This window comes from Balearica regulorum, chromosome 2, assembly GCF_011004875.1.
Source record: "Balearica regulorum gibbericeps isolate bBalReg1 chromosome 2, bBalReg1.pri, whole genome shotgun sequence".
Lineage (NCBI taxonomy): Eukaryota > Metazoa > Chordata > Aves > Gruiformes > Gruidae > Balearica > Balearica regulorum.
The window spans coordinates 140,101,798-140,115,894 of NC_046185.1; the positions used below are offsets into that span (position 1 = coordinate 140,101,798).

Below are 14,097 nucleotides of genomic sequence, written 5' to 3' on the forward strand. Positions count from 1 at the left end.
TGATAGACTCGCTTTCAATGAACAAAAGAATATTTTCTTTGTTTAGTGAACATAACTTTACGGGTCATATCAAACGATGTGCTTTGTTGTGAGACATCACCAGGGTTGCTGGTCCTTTCAGAACCACAACGCACCTACACAACATGTATCACTGCCACAATATGAAAAATAATCATTTTATTGAAGTACAACTCAAAAAAAAAAACCCAAAGCAACAAAACAACCATCAGTTATTATTAAATAAATAATTATTCCATACAGTGATTAGTTTATATTACACTGCATTGGCCATTGGAACAAACAAAGTTTAATAAATAATGCACACGAATGTCTCATTTACGCCTCCGTTCGTAATTCTGTGCTATGCTCCTTTCAGAGGATCCTGCAAAAAATGAAGCAGAATGAAGCACATGGTGCAGCCTTGCATAGACCCCAGCAAGCACAAGGAAACGCCAGGGACCGGCAGCCTGCTGGCTCACCCCCATCAGCGTGTGCGGAACCGAGATGAGCACTCCCTGCCCAACCCTAAGATGCTTTGATTTGGGTTTACCCCTCAGACTACAGTATCCTCCAGGAAGCTGAAGGTCTGAGCCGTGCTTTCTACCTCTCGTCTATCGAGCTGCTTGAAGCACCATTAACTCAGAGGCTCTTTACCTGCCAGTAATCCATCTAACTGATGGGATCTGAACTCCCACATCAGTTTGTGGGTAGAGGTTTTCCGCACTGACATGTCCACCCTCCGTCCTGCAGTCAGCTCTTTGCCAGGTTTAAACCCTCCCCGTCCCCACGCCCTGCGCACGGGGATACCTGCTACTAAAACCTGCAGCAGGAGCTAAGCAAACCTCAAACTACCCTGCAGCCTAAAACAGTCTTCAGGAACACATTTAGCATTTAGTAGCAATAGATCTCTCCTTCTTGCTTTTTTAAAACGAAAGGGAAAGCCAGAGAGTCCTTCTTGGTCAGAGCCTGATCGTCGGGTGACGTAGCTGGTCACCAGAGCCATCTTTGCTTCCACCCCGGAGGGAGGGTTTCCTTCACAGAGCATGTCCATGCCTGACTAGTGCATGCAAACTCACAGCTAGCCTGGGGGCATTCAGCGCTGCATCCGGCAGGGAGCTGGCATCTTGGATCAGTGACACTTTTACATTAATAAGGCTGCAATTGTCACCAGGCTAAAGGCAAAATGACTTGAGCTTTCTTTCTCGATATGGATTCTCACAGTATCTTGACTTCACATGTGACTTTTTTTCTAGTTTCTGCCTGGAGCGTTCACCCGACAGACGGCACAGCCTGGGAGCCAGCCGGCGTCAGGCCCCATTTTACCAAACCAGGGACTGAGCCACCAGCATGCCGGTACCCTGCTTGGTCACACGGGGCTTTAGATCAGCACCACGCTCCCACCCGGCAGCGGGGCGGTGTAGACTCCTGCACGTTGCCAGGGGACTCAGGGGCTTTCTGCAGAAGAAAACCACAGCTCCAAGGCACGGCACCAAGAAAAGGTCCCACCCGGTTAAACTTCTTTGAGTAGCGAGACGTAAAGACAGTCCTAGCACATACTCCTGATCTTGCTCTGATTACAGAGTCTTTAGGACCTGTCCAGAGGAGCAGAAGCAACTCCTTACCATTTTCCTCTCAGGGAATCGGGCTGAAAAGCAGCGAATTCTAGTTTTACCTGTCAGGCAGGTATTACATAGCCTGACAGGGTAAAACTTCATGATTCCCCTTTGTTACAAATACCACATAACAGTATCCTGACTATACCAGCAATTTTGAAATTGTGGCAATCAAATCTTTGCCTTTTTAAAACATTTGCTGTATTTTACATTCTCGTATTAATGTAAATGTAATCCCAATGGAAACCAAACCAAATTTATTGTTTCCAGGCTATTTACTTTTGTGATAGCAGATATATTTACAGGTATTATGCATTTAATAGCTATTGCCACCACAGATAAAATTGTACAAAATTATTCATGATACATAGCAATTTGCAAAATGATGCAGAGAGCAATATTACTAGTCTGAACAGGGTTTAATTGAAAATAAAAGTTACTGACAACCATAATTGCAGAATATAGATCACAGCGTGTATTCACATAATATAAAGGTGTCAGCTAGTAATTTAACTTTTATCATCCATTTAACAAAACAGTGAGAACTATTTCAGAGGCGTGAAATATGCCTTAGGGTTTTTTTATTTTTTTAATTCCTGTTCTGGGGAATTAACTGACACTTTATGCTTCACAGTGAGGGATTTCCTCATGATAGCCCTATAGCAGAGAGAAGGTAGAGCTACTGGCAGTCTGCAGTTACCCACAGGGGTTGTGCACACGAGGGAGGAGGATTCTGCTCTATACAGATGCTATGGGAAAATAGCAAAAAATTCACAATAGTAGTTCAAAGCTTAAAAGTTTTTTGCTATTTTTTTTTAAAGTAAAATGAAAAGCTGGAGGAGGCTGGGAATGCTTAACAGCTTGACCTGCAGAATGAGGTAGTGTTAATAGCAGATCTCTGCTCTTTCACCTCCTGCTCAAGTCTGTGGAATAGTGATCTGCAGAGACAATGAGGGTATCCCTTTATCTGGGGAGATTTGGATCACGAGTTTAAAGATTTACATCTTCAACCTCTGAATTTTTCTTGATCTGTCAGTAAAACTTAGTTTTTTTCTTGTATTAGCCCTTTGGGGACCAGCAGAACATGCTGTAAGGAAAGTGCCCTGAGGACTTTTACCTGACCTTGCCTGCACTATGGCAGCTCAGACCAGCCTGATTGTCTCAAGCATTGGAGTGAAGCAGACCCTGAAATATCTTAGTTAAGAAAGAAAATACTGATCCTTTTTCAGAGAATTTTGGGTCTACGCTACATAAAGACTGCTTCTTCCATCCGCTGGGAGAGAACAAAGAGGCAACCGAATGAGGAGGCTGTATGTTACCGAGTACCAGATTTAGTATTATACATACCAGAATTTAAAGATCTTTTGCCCATAAGTCCAACAAAGGAGTCTGTTTTATGCCCTGAAAAAATATATTTGGGGGTGTTTTAATACATTTTCAGTAGGCGGGCTTTTAAGATTACATTCTCATGAGGAAGGAAGACACAGGCTCCAAAAATATACGAGTTGTTCACACCACTCTCAGGCAATGGAGAACAAACATCAGTCTGACTAATCAGGTTGAAGAGGTTAGACCAAGGCACAGGCCAGTTAGTGGAGAACTCATTAACTCAGGTAGGCGTTTTGTTTTGGTTTGTGGTTTTTTTACGTATAAAACAATGGCAAATGACTGATTCTTATTCCTCTCCTAGTACAATTACTATTGATTTGAGCAATGCAGAAGGCAGTATCTTGGCATAACCTGCATCTGTCTGATGCACCTATTCTATCAGATGGTGTTTTTTCTGTAACATGGAAAAAACCTCTTCCTCGCAGGTCAGGCAGAGCCCTTACTGGAGAGGAAGCCGATGGTACTCTATGTCTGCACACATCTGAGCTAGACAGTCTGGCTCTATTTTTGGAATATTTATGAGTTCAGATATTACCTTCCTGTCCCATTAGTACTCCTCGAGGCACTGGATGTGTAAAGGATAAATTATTCCAAGTTTTGGCCTACAGCAGATATATATCAGATATAGCTAGAGCTTTGTATCGGACTCTTTAATTGGTCTTCCAATACATAATCCTAGTAATAAAATCTTGTGGGTAACAGAGCACCAGGGTAGTTATTGACCTCTGTGGACAGAGGAGGTCTCACAGAATATAAGATCGTTTTTACTTATTAAAAGTCTTCCGGCTCCAGTCTAAGTATCTTCAGATAAATTCAGAGAATAAAACTATCACTGTGCAGAACAAGCTAACACCACACTGCTGATAGCATCTCCCGCTTGGTGTTACAGAGAAGCGAAGGAAGGCACGCTTATTAATGGGACAAGATACGCTTGTTTATATGGCAGCAGATCATCAATCAGCCTCTGCTGGGAGCAGGGGTCTGATTCCCACCCAGACAACGCTGAGAGCACAGATACATTATCTCACATGTGATGACATGGGCTCTCCTGTGGAATCATTCTTGGGGATTTGGGAATTCGCTGTTCTAATTTTCCAGATTTTGCCATCTTAATTGCTCCTCTCCGAGTCTGGCAGTAAGCCTGCCTTGCCTATGAGAAACGCTTACAGAATCCCCCCCATGGGAAATAAGAGAGAGCTGCAACATCCACACATTAATGCGCACTGAAATCTCAAAGCTTGTGGCGGCTCAGATGAGGTACAGGCTCATGGCGTCACTGGGGGGGGTTTCAATCCTGTAACAGAACATTTCTCCACCACCGGTGCTGCCAGTCCTCAGCTGAACCCAGTCACCTTCTAACTAATCCCCTCAAATACTCTATTCCCTATGTGAACATATTCTAATAATTACTTTAAATATTTGCATTTTTTAAACTTACTTTTGTGAGACATCTGGCCATATCCTGATTGGAAGAGGAATGGAAAGAGGAAAAAAAGGAAAAAGAGTCGTTGAAAAAAGATTGGCATATACATATGATGCTACTGCAATGTTTTGAAGCATCAAATACAGAAACTACCCTATGCATATTCCACTTAAGGAAAATTAAGGTGATCATTTACAACTGCACTTCTTTTTGAATAGACTACAAAATCTTGTTTCAGGTAAACCCACACAATTCAGATCTGTTTAGCTCCAAGTTGCTTAGATAATTCTTGGATCAGTAAACATGTAGAAAACACGGCAATAATTGTATATACAACCAATTTCCACACTTGGGCAATTCAGCGGTACATATGCCGACCTGTGAATTATCGTGATACTCCTTACTGGTATTTACATGCTGTAATTGTAGTTGGTGTGCACTTGGCACTTCAACGTGAAGCCCACTCTTTTCCAATCGGTGAGTTTATCATCTGATATTAAACTTGCAAAAAAACCCGCCCAAACAACAAACCAACCCAAAGCAAAACCCAAACAACCCACATCACAACTTTTGAGAAAGATTTAACCCATTAAAATCGAGTGACAGCCGCTGTAAAGTTTGGAGCGGCACTAGCAGAAGAGGCATGCAGAGAGACGTGAGAGGGACCGAGCCCCCCGCCCCGCTCACCGGCATCCCGCTTGCCCATGAGGCCGAAGAACTGCTGGGGCCGGGGTCTCCGGGCCATCCTCTGCAGGAAATGCTCCAGGGGCAGCGGCAGCTCCTCCTGCGGGGCGACAGCGCCGGCGCTCAGCGGGGACCCCCCCATCCCACGCCGCCCGCGGGCGGGGAGCCCCGGGGAGCAGCGACCGACACCGCACCCCCCCCATCCCCCCCCCCCCCCCCCCCCCCCCGCACCCCCGCACCCTGCGGGGCCGGCGGGCGGAGCAGCGACCGCCGGGGCTCACCTTCACCTGGTCGCCGTCGGACCAGTCGGACCAGTAGCCCAGGTCGTCGGTGGCGCCCATCTCCTCGGCCAGCGCCTGCGCCGAGGCCAGGAGGAGCACGGCGAAAGCCAGCGGGAGTCTCATCGCCGCCTCGACGTCCTGCGTGGGGCAGAGAGTGAAGCACCGGCACACGGAGCCCCGGCGGGGCGAGCGGCCGCGGGCACCGCGCCCGGGGGGGTGCACGCACACAGCCCTGCACACGCACCGGTGCACACCTGGATGCACACTCCCTCGCGCATACAGACATACACGCACCTGGTTACATGCCCGCTCCCTTGCCCCCCTTAAGACATGCGTACACCTCTGGATATACACACGCCCCACACATACAGGCACGTACGCAGCTAGATGTACACACCAGCAGACGGCTAGAAATACACACCCAGAGGTGCCCCTTCACACACTTACATACAGAATTATACATACACACACCCTCACACCTAGGTATACATCTAGATATTCACACCTTCACACATATACACACCCATCCAGATACATCCCCCTCACACATATATCCAGGTACATACACATCTAGTTATAAACTCACAGCCCCTCACACAAACAGCTACACACCTTAGATAAACACACCTACATATAGATACAGCTCCCCACACACAGAGAACACGTGTGTACAGGTATACACACATCCCATCGCACATCCAGATGCACACATCGGGATAGGGACAAAAACATCCTTGCATGTACAGAGACACACACCTGCGGACACACAAGTATGTATAGACACTGCCCCCCCCCATATATGCACACACATATGGACCACCACACACGCACATATAGACAGACACATAGAAGTACACACGCACACACCCTCACAAACATATAGACAAGGGCACCCTCACGCATATAGGTACACACGGACGGACGGACGGACGGACAGACACGCTCCCGGAGGCACACGCACCGTCTGCACCGGGGAGGGCGGGCGCTGCTCTCCGTGCGCATTGGCCGTCCGCGGGAGCGCTCCCCACTTTATATACCTGGAGACGGGGAGGGCCGAGGCAGCCTCATTTGCCTAAATGCAATTACCCCCGGTTTTATCGTCCCAGCCCCGTGACAGCCCCCGCCCCGGCGAGCAGCCCCCGCCCCCCGATCCCGCGGCGCCTCACGGAGGTGACCGGGGCCGGGGAACGCGGGGCGGCCGGGCGCCCCCCCACACACACACATACACCCGCCGCCGCTCCGGGCGTCCGGGACCGCCCCGTCCCGGCCGGGGCCAAGGCGTGCCCCGGCGGCGGGTGCGGATGCGGGGTGCGGCTGTGGATGCCGGTATAGGGTGCGGTGCCGCTTTTCGGTTCCTCCCCGCTCCCGCACCGAGGGGAAAGCTGCTTTCCGCAGCCAGCGGCACCGCGAACAGCGGGCAGGGGACGGAGGACCGGGGGACAGCGCGAAGCGGGGAGCGGGCACCGGCGGGCACGGCAGCGGGGCCGCCTCCCGTGCCTGGGCGAGCTCCTTCCCTCCCCAGGTCCACCCTCCATGTGCCGCTGCTGAGGCAGCCCCGGCCTGCCGGGGGAGCGCGGGGGGACCAGAACTGAGGGATGCACGAAGCTGAGGAGGCCCTCGCCCGGAGGGTGCAGCGTTTGGGGAGCTGGGCACCCCGGGGCTGGCGTGTGTGCGGGCAGCAGGCAGGCACGGCTGGGCTGGCCGCTCTGGTGGGGCAGATGCCTTCACTGGAAATGAGCCAGTCACTCCAGCAGCACATCCCTGCCGTCATCCTTCCCCTATGGCAGCTTCGCGTTGCTGCTGGCATTCGGCTCAGATGACTGCTTAGGTTATCTTCCATTTCACAGTTGTTCCATCTTATTTCTCCAAGGTCAGTTGTGTGTGAGGCTTCTCAGTTGACCTTGGTGGTCCATCAGCACCTGTGTGGTCACGGTGCATGGTACCACAGCCTAAATCAGGTACTCTGTGCAGAGTTTAGCAGGAGCTAATAGTATCTCTTTTGAGAAAGAAGAGAGCGCTCAGTAGCTGGAATCAGCTCCCTGGTACCACCCCTCTGCTTGCTCCTGGGTGCTACTGTTAAGGTGGCCTCGCTGACAGTGGCAAAGCTCCACTCCAAGGCCCATTCAATGGCATGTAACTGTGGATCCAAGGGGGACCCGGCACCTTGTTTGCTAAATAAAGGCATGATTAATACCAGGCCTCCCTGTTAGCCAAAAATGCTTCTCGGGCCCCAAAGTATTCCCCAAAGCACAGCCGGGCACAATCCTCTTCTGGACTCTTGGGGGTGTCTACACTTTGTTTATAAGACTCTGTACATAAATAGGAAAGATTGTGGCCCAGTGACCTGAGGGTCCCTCTAAACTCAACAAGGGCGGCTTGAGAGGGCAGCCGAGAAAAAGAGTGGTTTGAAGGAGCCGGTGTAGGGACTTCCTGCAGCCCAGGCACCTGCTGTGGGCACCTCTTTTGGATCTCCAACGTGGGCGGTGTGAATGCTCCTCATTGCACATATCAACAAGCTGGCAGAAATGACATTGTTTAGTGTCTCTGGGAACCTAAACCATCAGATTTTCATGCTGCAGCTTTGTTACATTCCCTTTCATATGTGAACTTTGAAGACCCTTGAAGGAAAATTGTTTTCTCGTGTTCTTTCATTACACTGTTTCTGCTTACTGCAACAACAATGGACCAAAAGGTCAGATATATCAAACCAGGTTTGCCAACCCTACGAGTGTTGATGAAGCTCGTGTTTTACGGAAATGCCGAGAACTCCCAGCTTCCTCTGAAGTCGATTTCTTTCATCCAGGAGTCTGTGATAAGTGTGATAAATTTGCACTCAAAAGTCCTATCTATTCTGTAATTTAGCATTTTATCGAAATGGATGTAATCATAGCTTGACCTATGAAATTACAGGGATTTTCTTTTTTAAGAGCAACAGATGAAAAATTAAGAAGCACTCCTTTCTATTCTTCAGAAATTTTAATGAATTCAAGTACTTTATCTCAGATTTATCTAATAGTTTGGGTGGGAGTGAAAAAAATTACTAACAGGTCAAGCTCACTTTTCTCTTTCTGAGTTTGTAAAATAAATTGACTGCTTAATCTTTTTTTTTTTTTTGACCTGCAATACCCAGACATTACACTATGGACTTTTCAGGAAGTGAGCAGATTTCATGACTAATGAGCAAAACTGATTCCTAGGAAGATTATCTGAGTTAATTTTTTTCATGTGGAGAGGAGATAGAAGTCTCAAATAAGAGACCAAGAGCTACATCTTGACCTGGAAGCAGTTGAAGCTCCTGCCTTTGTGCTGCCCAGTCCCTGCCCTAGGGATGCATCAGAGTGTGATAAAATGTCCTTTGTGCACAAACAAAAAACCCTCAGTTTTGCAAAAAACTGCCTCTGCCTCAGACTTTTAAAAAAAAAAAAAATCTTTATAAGATATTAGTGACTTTATATCTATGAGTTACCTTGCACATAAGTATGTGAGAGAGCATGCAGGTACAAGGCGTCTATGTTGAATATCCCTGCTCCATCCACGCTCAGGGCATAGATCCCACTCTACTGTTACAGTTAGACCATGGGATTTATAACAACTAGCATGAAGATTTTTGTTCATGAATCAAGAGATCATTAGACCCAAGGTAACCCAAATAGGGGTTGATTTTTCCTTTGAAAGTGACAGAGAAAGACATTTTTGGAGTTCTTATCCAGACATGTCCCTAATCAAGCTTAGGAACTGGATTAAAGGTGCTTTTTGTGGCTAGAATCTCAACAGTAATGGAAAACTATTTAGGAAGCAATTGCCTATGAAACATACCTCAGAGAATTGTTTTTTCAATGGGTTTATTATGATACATCATGTGTGATGATCCTTGTGAAATGTTTATTTGAATTTTATGATGATGTTTTGGTTTCCAGTAAAAAGTCCAATAGTTTACTGATAAAACACATTGGCTGCTACACGGTTATCAAGTGAATCTCATAACATCAACAAACAGCTAATGTGCTGCGGGAAAATAGCAAATTATATGTGACTGTGTAAGATTTTGTGCAGAATGTAAATCTGAATTGTTCCAGTATACACAATTTCAGAGCACTTGACACGAAACGAATGCATCTGGCATTGTTCTTCAGTGGCCTTATGCTATATAATTATATGCTATATGCTTAAACCTAGAGCCTAATTCTCATATATATTGAGATCTCTTTTCACCCCTTTACCAGGGATATACAAATAACAGAGACAGCCCCAGAACAGTTATTTTATATAACTTCAAAAAATTAGGGATGATATGCAGTCTACCCAAGCACAGTGATCCTGTTTGTAAATATACTGGAACCCAGCTCTGATTTCTATCATGACAAGAGCACTGGAAATGTTCTTATCCAAAGATACAACTTTATAAACATTGGAAAGAGAGATCATGGCTGATGACCTCTTAAATTTTTCATAGGTATGTGTCTCCAGGGGAAATAGAATTATTTTGATTACAGATCAGGAGTCTTTGTAACACAGTGATTGATTTTGACACCGTGAGATTATTTATTGGCAAAGCATCCAAGTGGCATTGGAAAAATTAGCAGAACTCACAACAGCGTCCTGATTTTCTAATTAAGCATATCCAAACTAGTGAATTACTCTTTCACCTGTATTTTAAATTTTACAAGTTTGTCATCTTTAATCTGTGCTTTAATGAATGTTTAAATTTTCAGAGCATATGCTTGTACATATTAATGCATATGAAGCATATGTGATAATTATGCATATCTCTCCCTCTTCCTCCTCCCCTCCATCCATAAAGAGAGAGACATTATTCTTCTACTTGTGAAACCAGACATTATAGGTTCAATTATATTGTGCTCACAGGCAGACAAGAAGGGGAGCAGTGAGATCTGCATGCCACAGGAATGTCCTTTCCTGGGCAGGTACAAGCAGAAGCAAGGATGATCTCGCGCTTAATCACCTGGCAAGAGCTGGAAATGCACTGCTAGTCTTTGCTTCTCATTTTTAAAAGGAAAGTTAATGAGTTTCTCCACTCTTCTGATCCCTGTTATCTTTTACACTCCCGTCGCTGTTCTCCATCCCACCAAGCCGCTAGTACCCTTTGCATTTTACCTGGAGTGAGCTTCTTCAACCCTGATGTGAGGCCCATTTTTGCCCACACTAAGTTAGGTATAACTGGGATGTGGGACCAACTGAAATGAAAATAAATGGGAGGGTATTAAGATACTGAATGTAAGCATATAATGTAACACTGCAGTCAAGGCTATCCTCCTAAGCTAGCAGCTCTATAGGCAATCAGCTGCAAGAGGAATAAATGCAGTCCTGTCAAGCTCCTCGAGCTACTCGAGAGAGCATGTCCTCAGAGGAGAAAAAGCATTTCCTCTCAACCAGTTGGAGGTCTCAGAGAGAGAAGCAAAACCCCGCAGAACCACCTCTACATTTACAAAAGCTGTGGGGAAGCTGGCAAGGAGAAGGAGGAAGGTGGCTGTCTGACTGCCCAGAGAAGCCTGCTCCTCTTCTGATCACAGGGGCTGAGCATCTGCCGAAGACTCTGAGGCATTTCTAGATCTGTATTCATTCAAAACAAAAGTGAGAAGATCTGGACTTGCAGCTACTTGGAGATGCCTTGCCATAACTCTCCAAGCAGTTCTCATGAGAAACATGGAAGATGCAATATTTGCTCATTTTTGTTCAAAAAACCCGACAGTGAATGACATTCTAACAGCATATTTTAATAGCAAATACAGAATGATATTTGCCTCACAGAGACACTGTCTGTCTCTTTTAACCATGAACCTAGTTTTTTCCACATTTTCCATCACCACCAGAATGGCCAGGGGCAAACCACAAAATATTTCTAGAAGCTGAGGCAGATTGTGAGCGTCAGTGGTCTGAGCTCAACCAGAAAAAACTGCAGTGGGAACTCTCCTCGCAATGCAAAGGACTCAGAGCAGCCAAGGAGCAGACGCTTCAGATTAACCAAGTTCATCACTCTAGGAAGAAAACTGCTGACATCGCTTTGTTCTGATGCAATCAGAGGCCCTGTTTGTCTCCTGAATACTTATTAGATTACAAATATATTTATAAATTGGTTGATTTGATTCAAACCGAACCATCTGAGCCTGGACCTCGCTCTCTAAGGCTTTTTGCTTCAGTTTTCCAAGCTTATTTGAACGCTACCTCGCTACCTGTGAGGGTAAAGGGAGGGGTTAAACTTACTTCATCAACAGGTGAATGCAAAAAGCTGACTTTTAATCTAGCCCTAGCATACCTTCTGTAAAGCTTTTCTGTAGGAAGGACAGTCTTTTCTCAGAGACTCCTCAAAGACTGGCTTTGGTCTTATTAAATTTGGCAGATGGATCCTCAAAGCCAGGCCCTTGGTCTGTTTTCAACACCCAAGTATCTATCTCACCCTGCCACCAGAACCTGTCCTCATTGCACTGAGTGCCGTCTGGCTCCCACCGCAGACGGCGGCGGTGGAGGAGGATGGTCATGCCGTAGTGAATGCCCACGAGGAGGAACGACCCCGGTCCCATGCCACAGGAGTACACAACAGCATGTCTTCATTCGCTGGGAAAGGGACGGACACATGGCTGTCCCACTTACTCTTTTTTTTCTCCCTTTTTTTATCCCTGTGACATGTGCAACTGCAGCCCTCAGCTCCTGGGCACAAGTCTGGGCAGCTTTGCTTCCCGTCCAACTTCCAGACCTTCTCCTGCAGGGAGGATGAGGCTTATTTTGCACTGGGTCCTTCTGCCGGTCCCCCACAGCTTCCCAGTGTTCATCACAACAGCAGAAAGGGATTAATACTGCTCATGGCTGCTACACTCTGCACTTAATTGAAACAGTTTCTTAACTTGCGATCAAACACTGGTGAATCATCCTCTTTTTTACTCTTTTTTAGAAACTAGATAATTTATATGGCTACATCTTCATTGAATATTAATATTTTTCTCAATAACACAGCATATTTGAAAAATAGATCCAGAAATCAGCAGGATAAAAGATTGTAGTTTCAGCAAAACTTAAATGAATTCTAATATTACTACAACTACCAGGGGTTTTGTATTTATTTTAAACAGCTTTTACAAATCCATAACAACACTATCTTCTTTGTTATTTGCACTTGTTGCATCTCAGTGTATCTCTCTCTTTCCTTGCTTATCTTCTACAGAAGCTCACAACATGTCCAGAAGGCTTTGAAGTCCTTGAAAAAAAATGTTATGACTTTTCTGCTTTCTGTTTACTCCACAACTTTTAGGAGACTTCATTCTAAATCCTTAATCCATACAGGAAACCCTGTGCAACAACTCGTAAAAGCAAGTTGGCATTTCTGGAACAAACATCCACGAACTTAGTTTTGGATGTAGCATTGTGTATGGTAAGATAAGAGTGAAATAAAGAAAAATAAATTGCCCGAGGGTGAAATCAGTGGGAGATCTAAGGAGTTCAGATGCTCAAATAAAGCAGAAAAAAAAGTAGAGAAAGGGAGAAAATAGCAAGGACAGTCTTTTGTGCTGCTTTGATAATCACTTGAAGTAAAATATCTTTCCATGGCTTGGCTGTCTTCTCTTCCAGTTTTGAATCTTATAATATATACATTTTTTTAAACTCTCAAGTTCTAAACTCATGTCTGTGACAAGTTCATTTTTAAGTGGGTCACTTCCTGCCAAATCATTCAGCTGGAAAGATTAAAAAAAAAAAAAAGTGTGAAATGAATTTATGGGGATTGTTTATTACATAGAAGTTTTACAAAAGTAGCTGTCTAACCAAAGAAGGGCTATTTGTGCTAGAATTCAAAAGTGTGTCCTAAGGAGGAAGGTGACAGAGTTGCTGGTGGATGCTATGGAAACCCGAGACTTTTTCATCAGATTGTACGTGAGAGTATTTTATCTGTTTGGTTTCGTTGTCTCACTGTCATCCTTTCCCACTCACTCCATGCTGACTTCAGAGCAATTTTAAAACCTTGCCACGTCTGACGCAAACGCTTTAACAAGCCGCGAGCCTAGCCTTCATCTGCAAAAAGAGGGGGGGACACCTTCTCACAGCAAGTCTTGGGGGACCACCTCCATGCCCAAGGAAATCAAAGAAGCCTTCTCTCCCCCCGCAGCCCCCACTGCTTGATGCGATATGGTGGGATTTATGTTTAGATTATTTGCATCTGTTTCTTCTAGAATTCCTTTTGATGTGCATGATGAAAGACTCGAGAGCATTTGCAGAGGGCTGGAGGACAGAGCAGGAGCATCACACAGCCTTGGGTTGGGCTAAGGAGGAGGGACTCCCTGTTGAGTGTTTGGGGCCTGGCTGCTGTGCCCTGTGGTGCCCTGAAAGTCAGAGGTCTATAAGAGCCCTCTTCCTCACCCTCCCTTTCCATACATTCACATCTCACCCGCTATAATGACTTTGCTCCCAGATTCTCCCTCTGGTCAATGGAGACCAATGAACAAGGGTAAATGAGATGTTAACCTGGAAGCACCTGTGCCTTTGAGAGAGTTCTCACTTCTACTTGGCTTGCGTTCATCTGAAATGAGATTACTTGCCAATTACAGCCCAATTAGCAATTCGGCCAGTCTTAAAGGGGAAATTAATTCTTTGTAAGTTTGATGTATAAAATAAGAAGTACTATAATTAAGAAGGTGACAAAATTGGGTCTTTTAGGTATACCTATGAGAAAACATTGTTGGGTAATCACTTGCCTAGAAAC

At 45.6% G+C, this 14,097-nt stretch overlaps 1 protein-coding gene across 1 annotated transcript; it reads right to left on the bottom strand.

Annotated features, from left to right (window-relative positions):
- TAC1 (tachykinin precursor 1) lies at positions 1-6,435 on the bottom strand. Its single transcript, XM_075747147.1, has 6 exons — positions 6,352-6,435; positions 5,391-5,528; positions 5,113-5,209; positions 4,441-4,464; positions 2,961-3,014; positions 1-382 (listed from the first exon to the last, which is right to left on the bottom strand). The coding sequence occupies exons 2-6, from the start codon at positions 5,511-5,513 to the stop codon at positions 333-335; spliced, it is 348 nt and encodes a 115-aa protein (XP_075603262.1). The 5' UTR covers positions 5,514-5,528; positions 6,352-6,435; the 3' UTR covers positions 1-332.
- Positions 6,436-14,097: the final 7,662 nt, after the last annotated feature.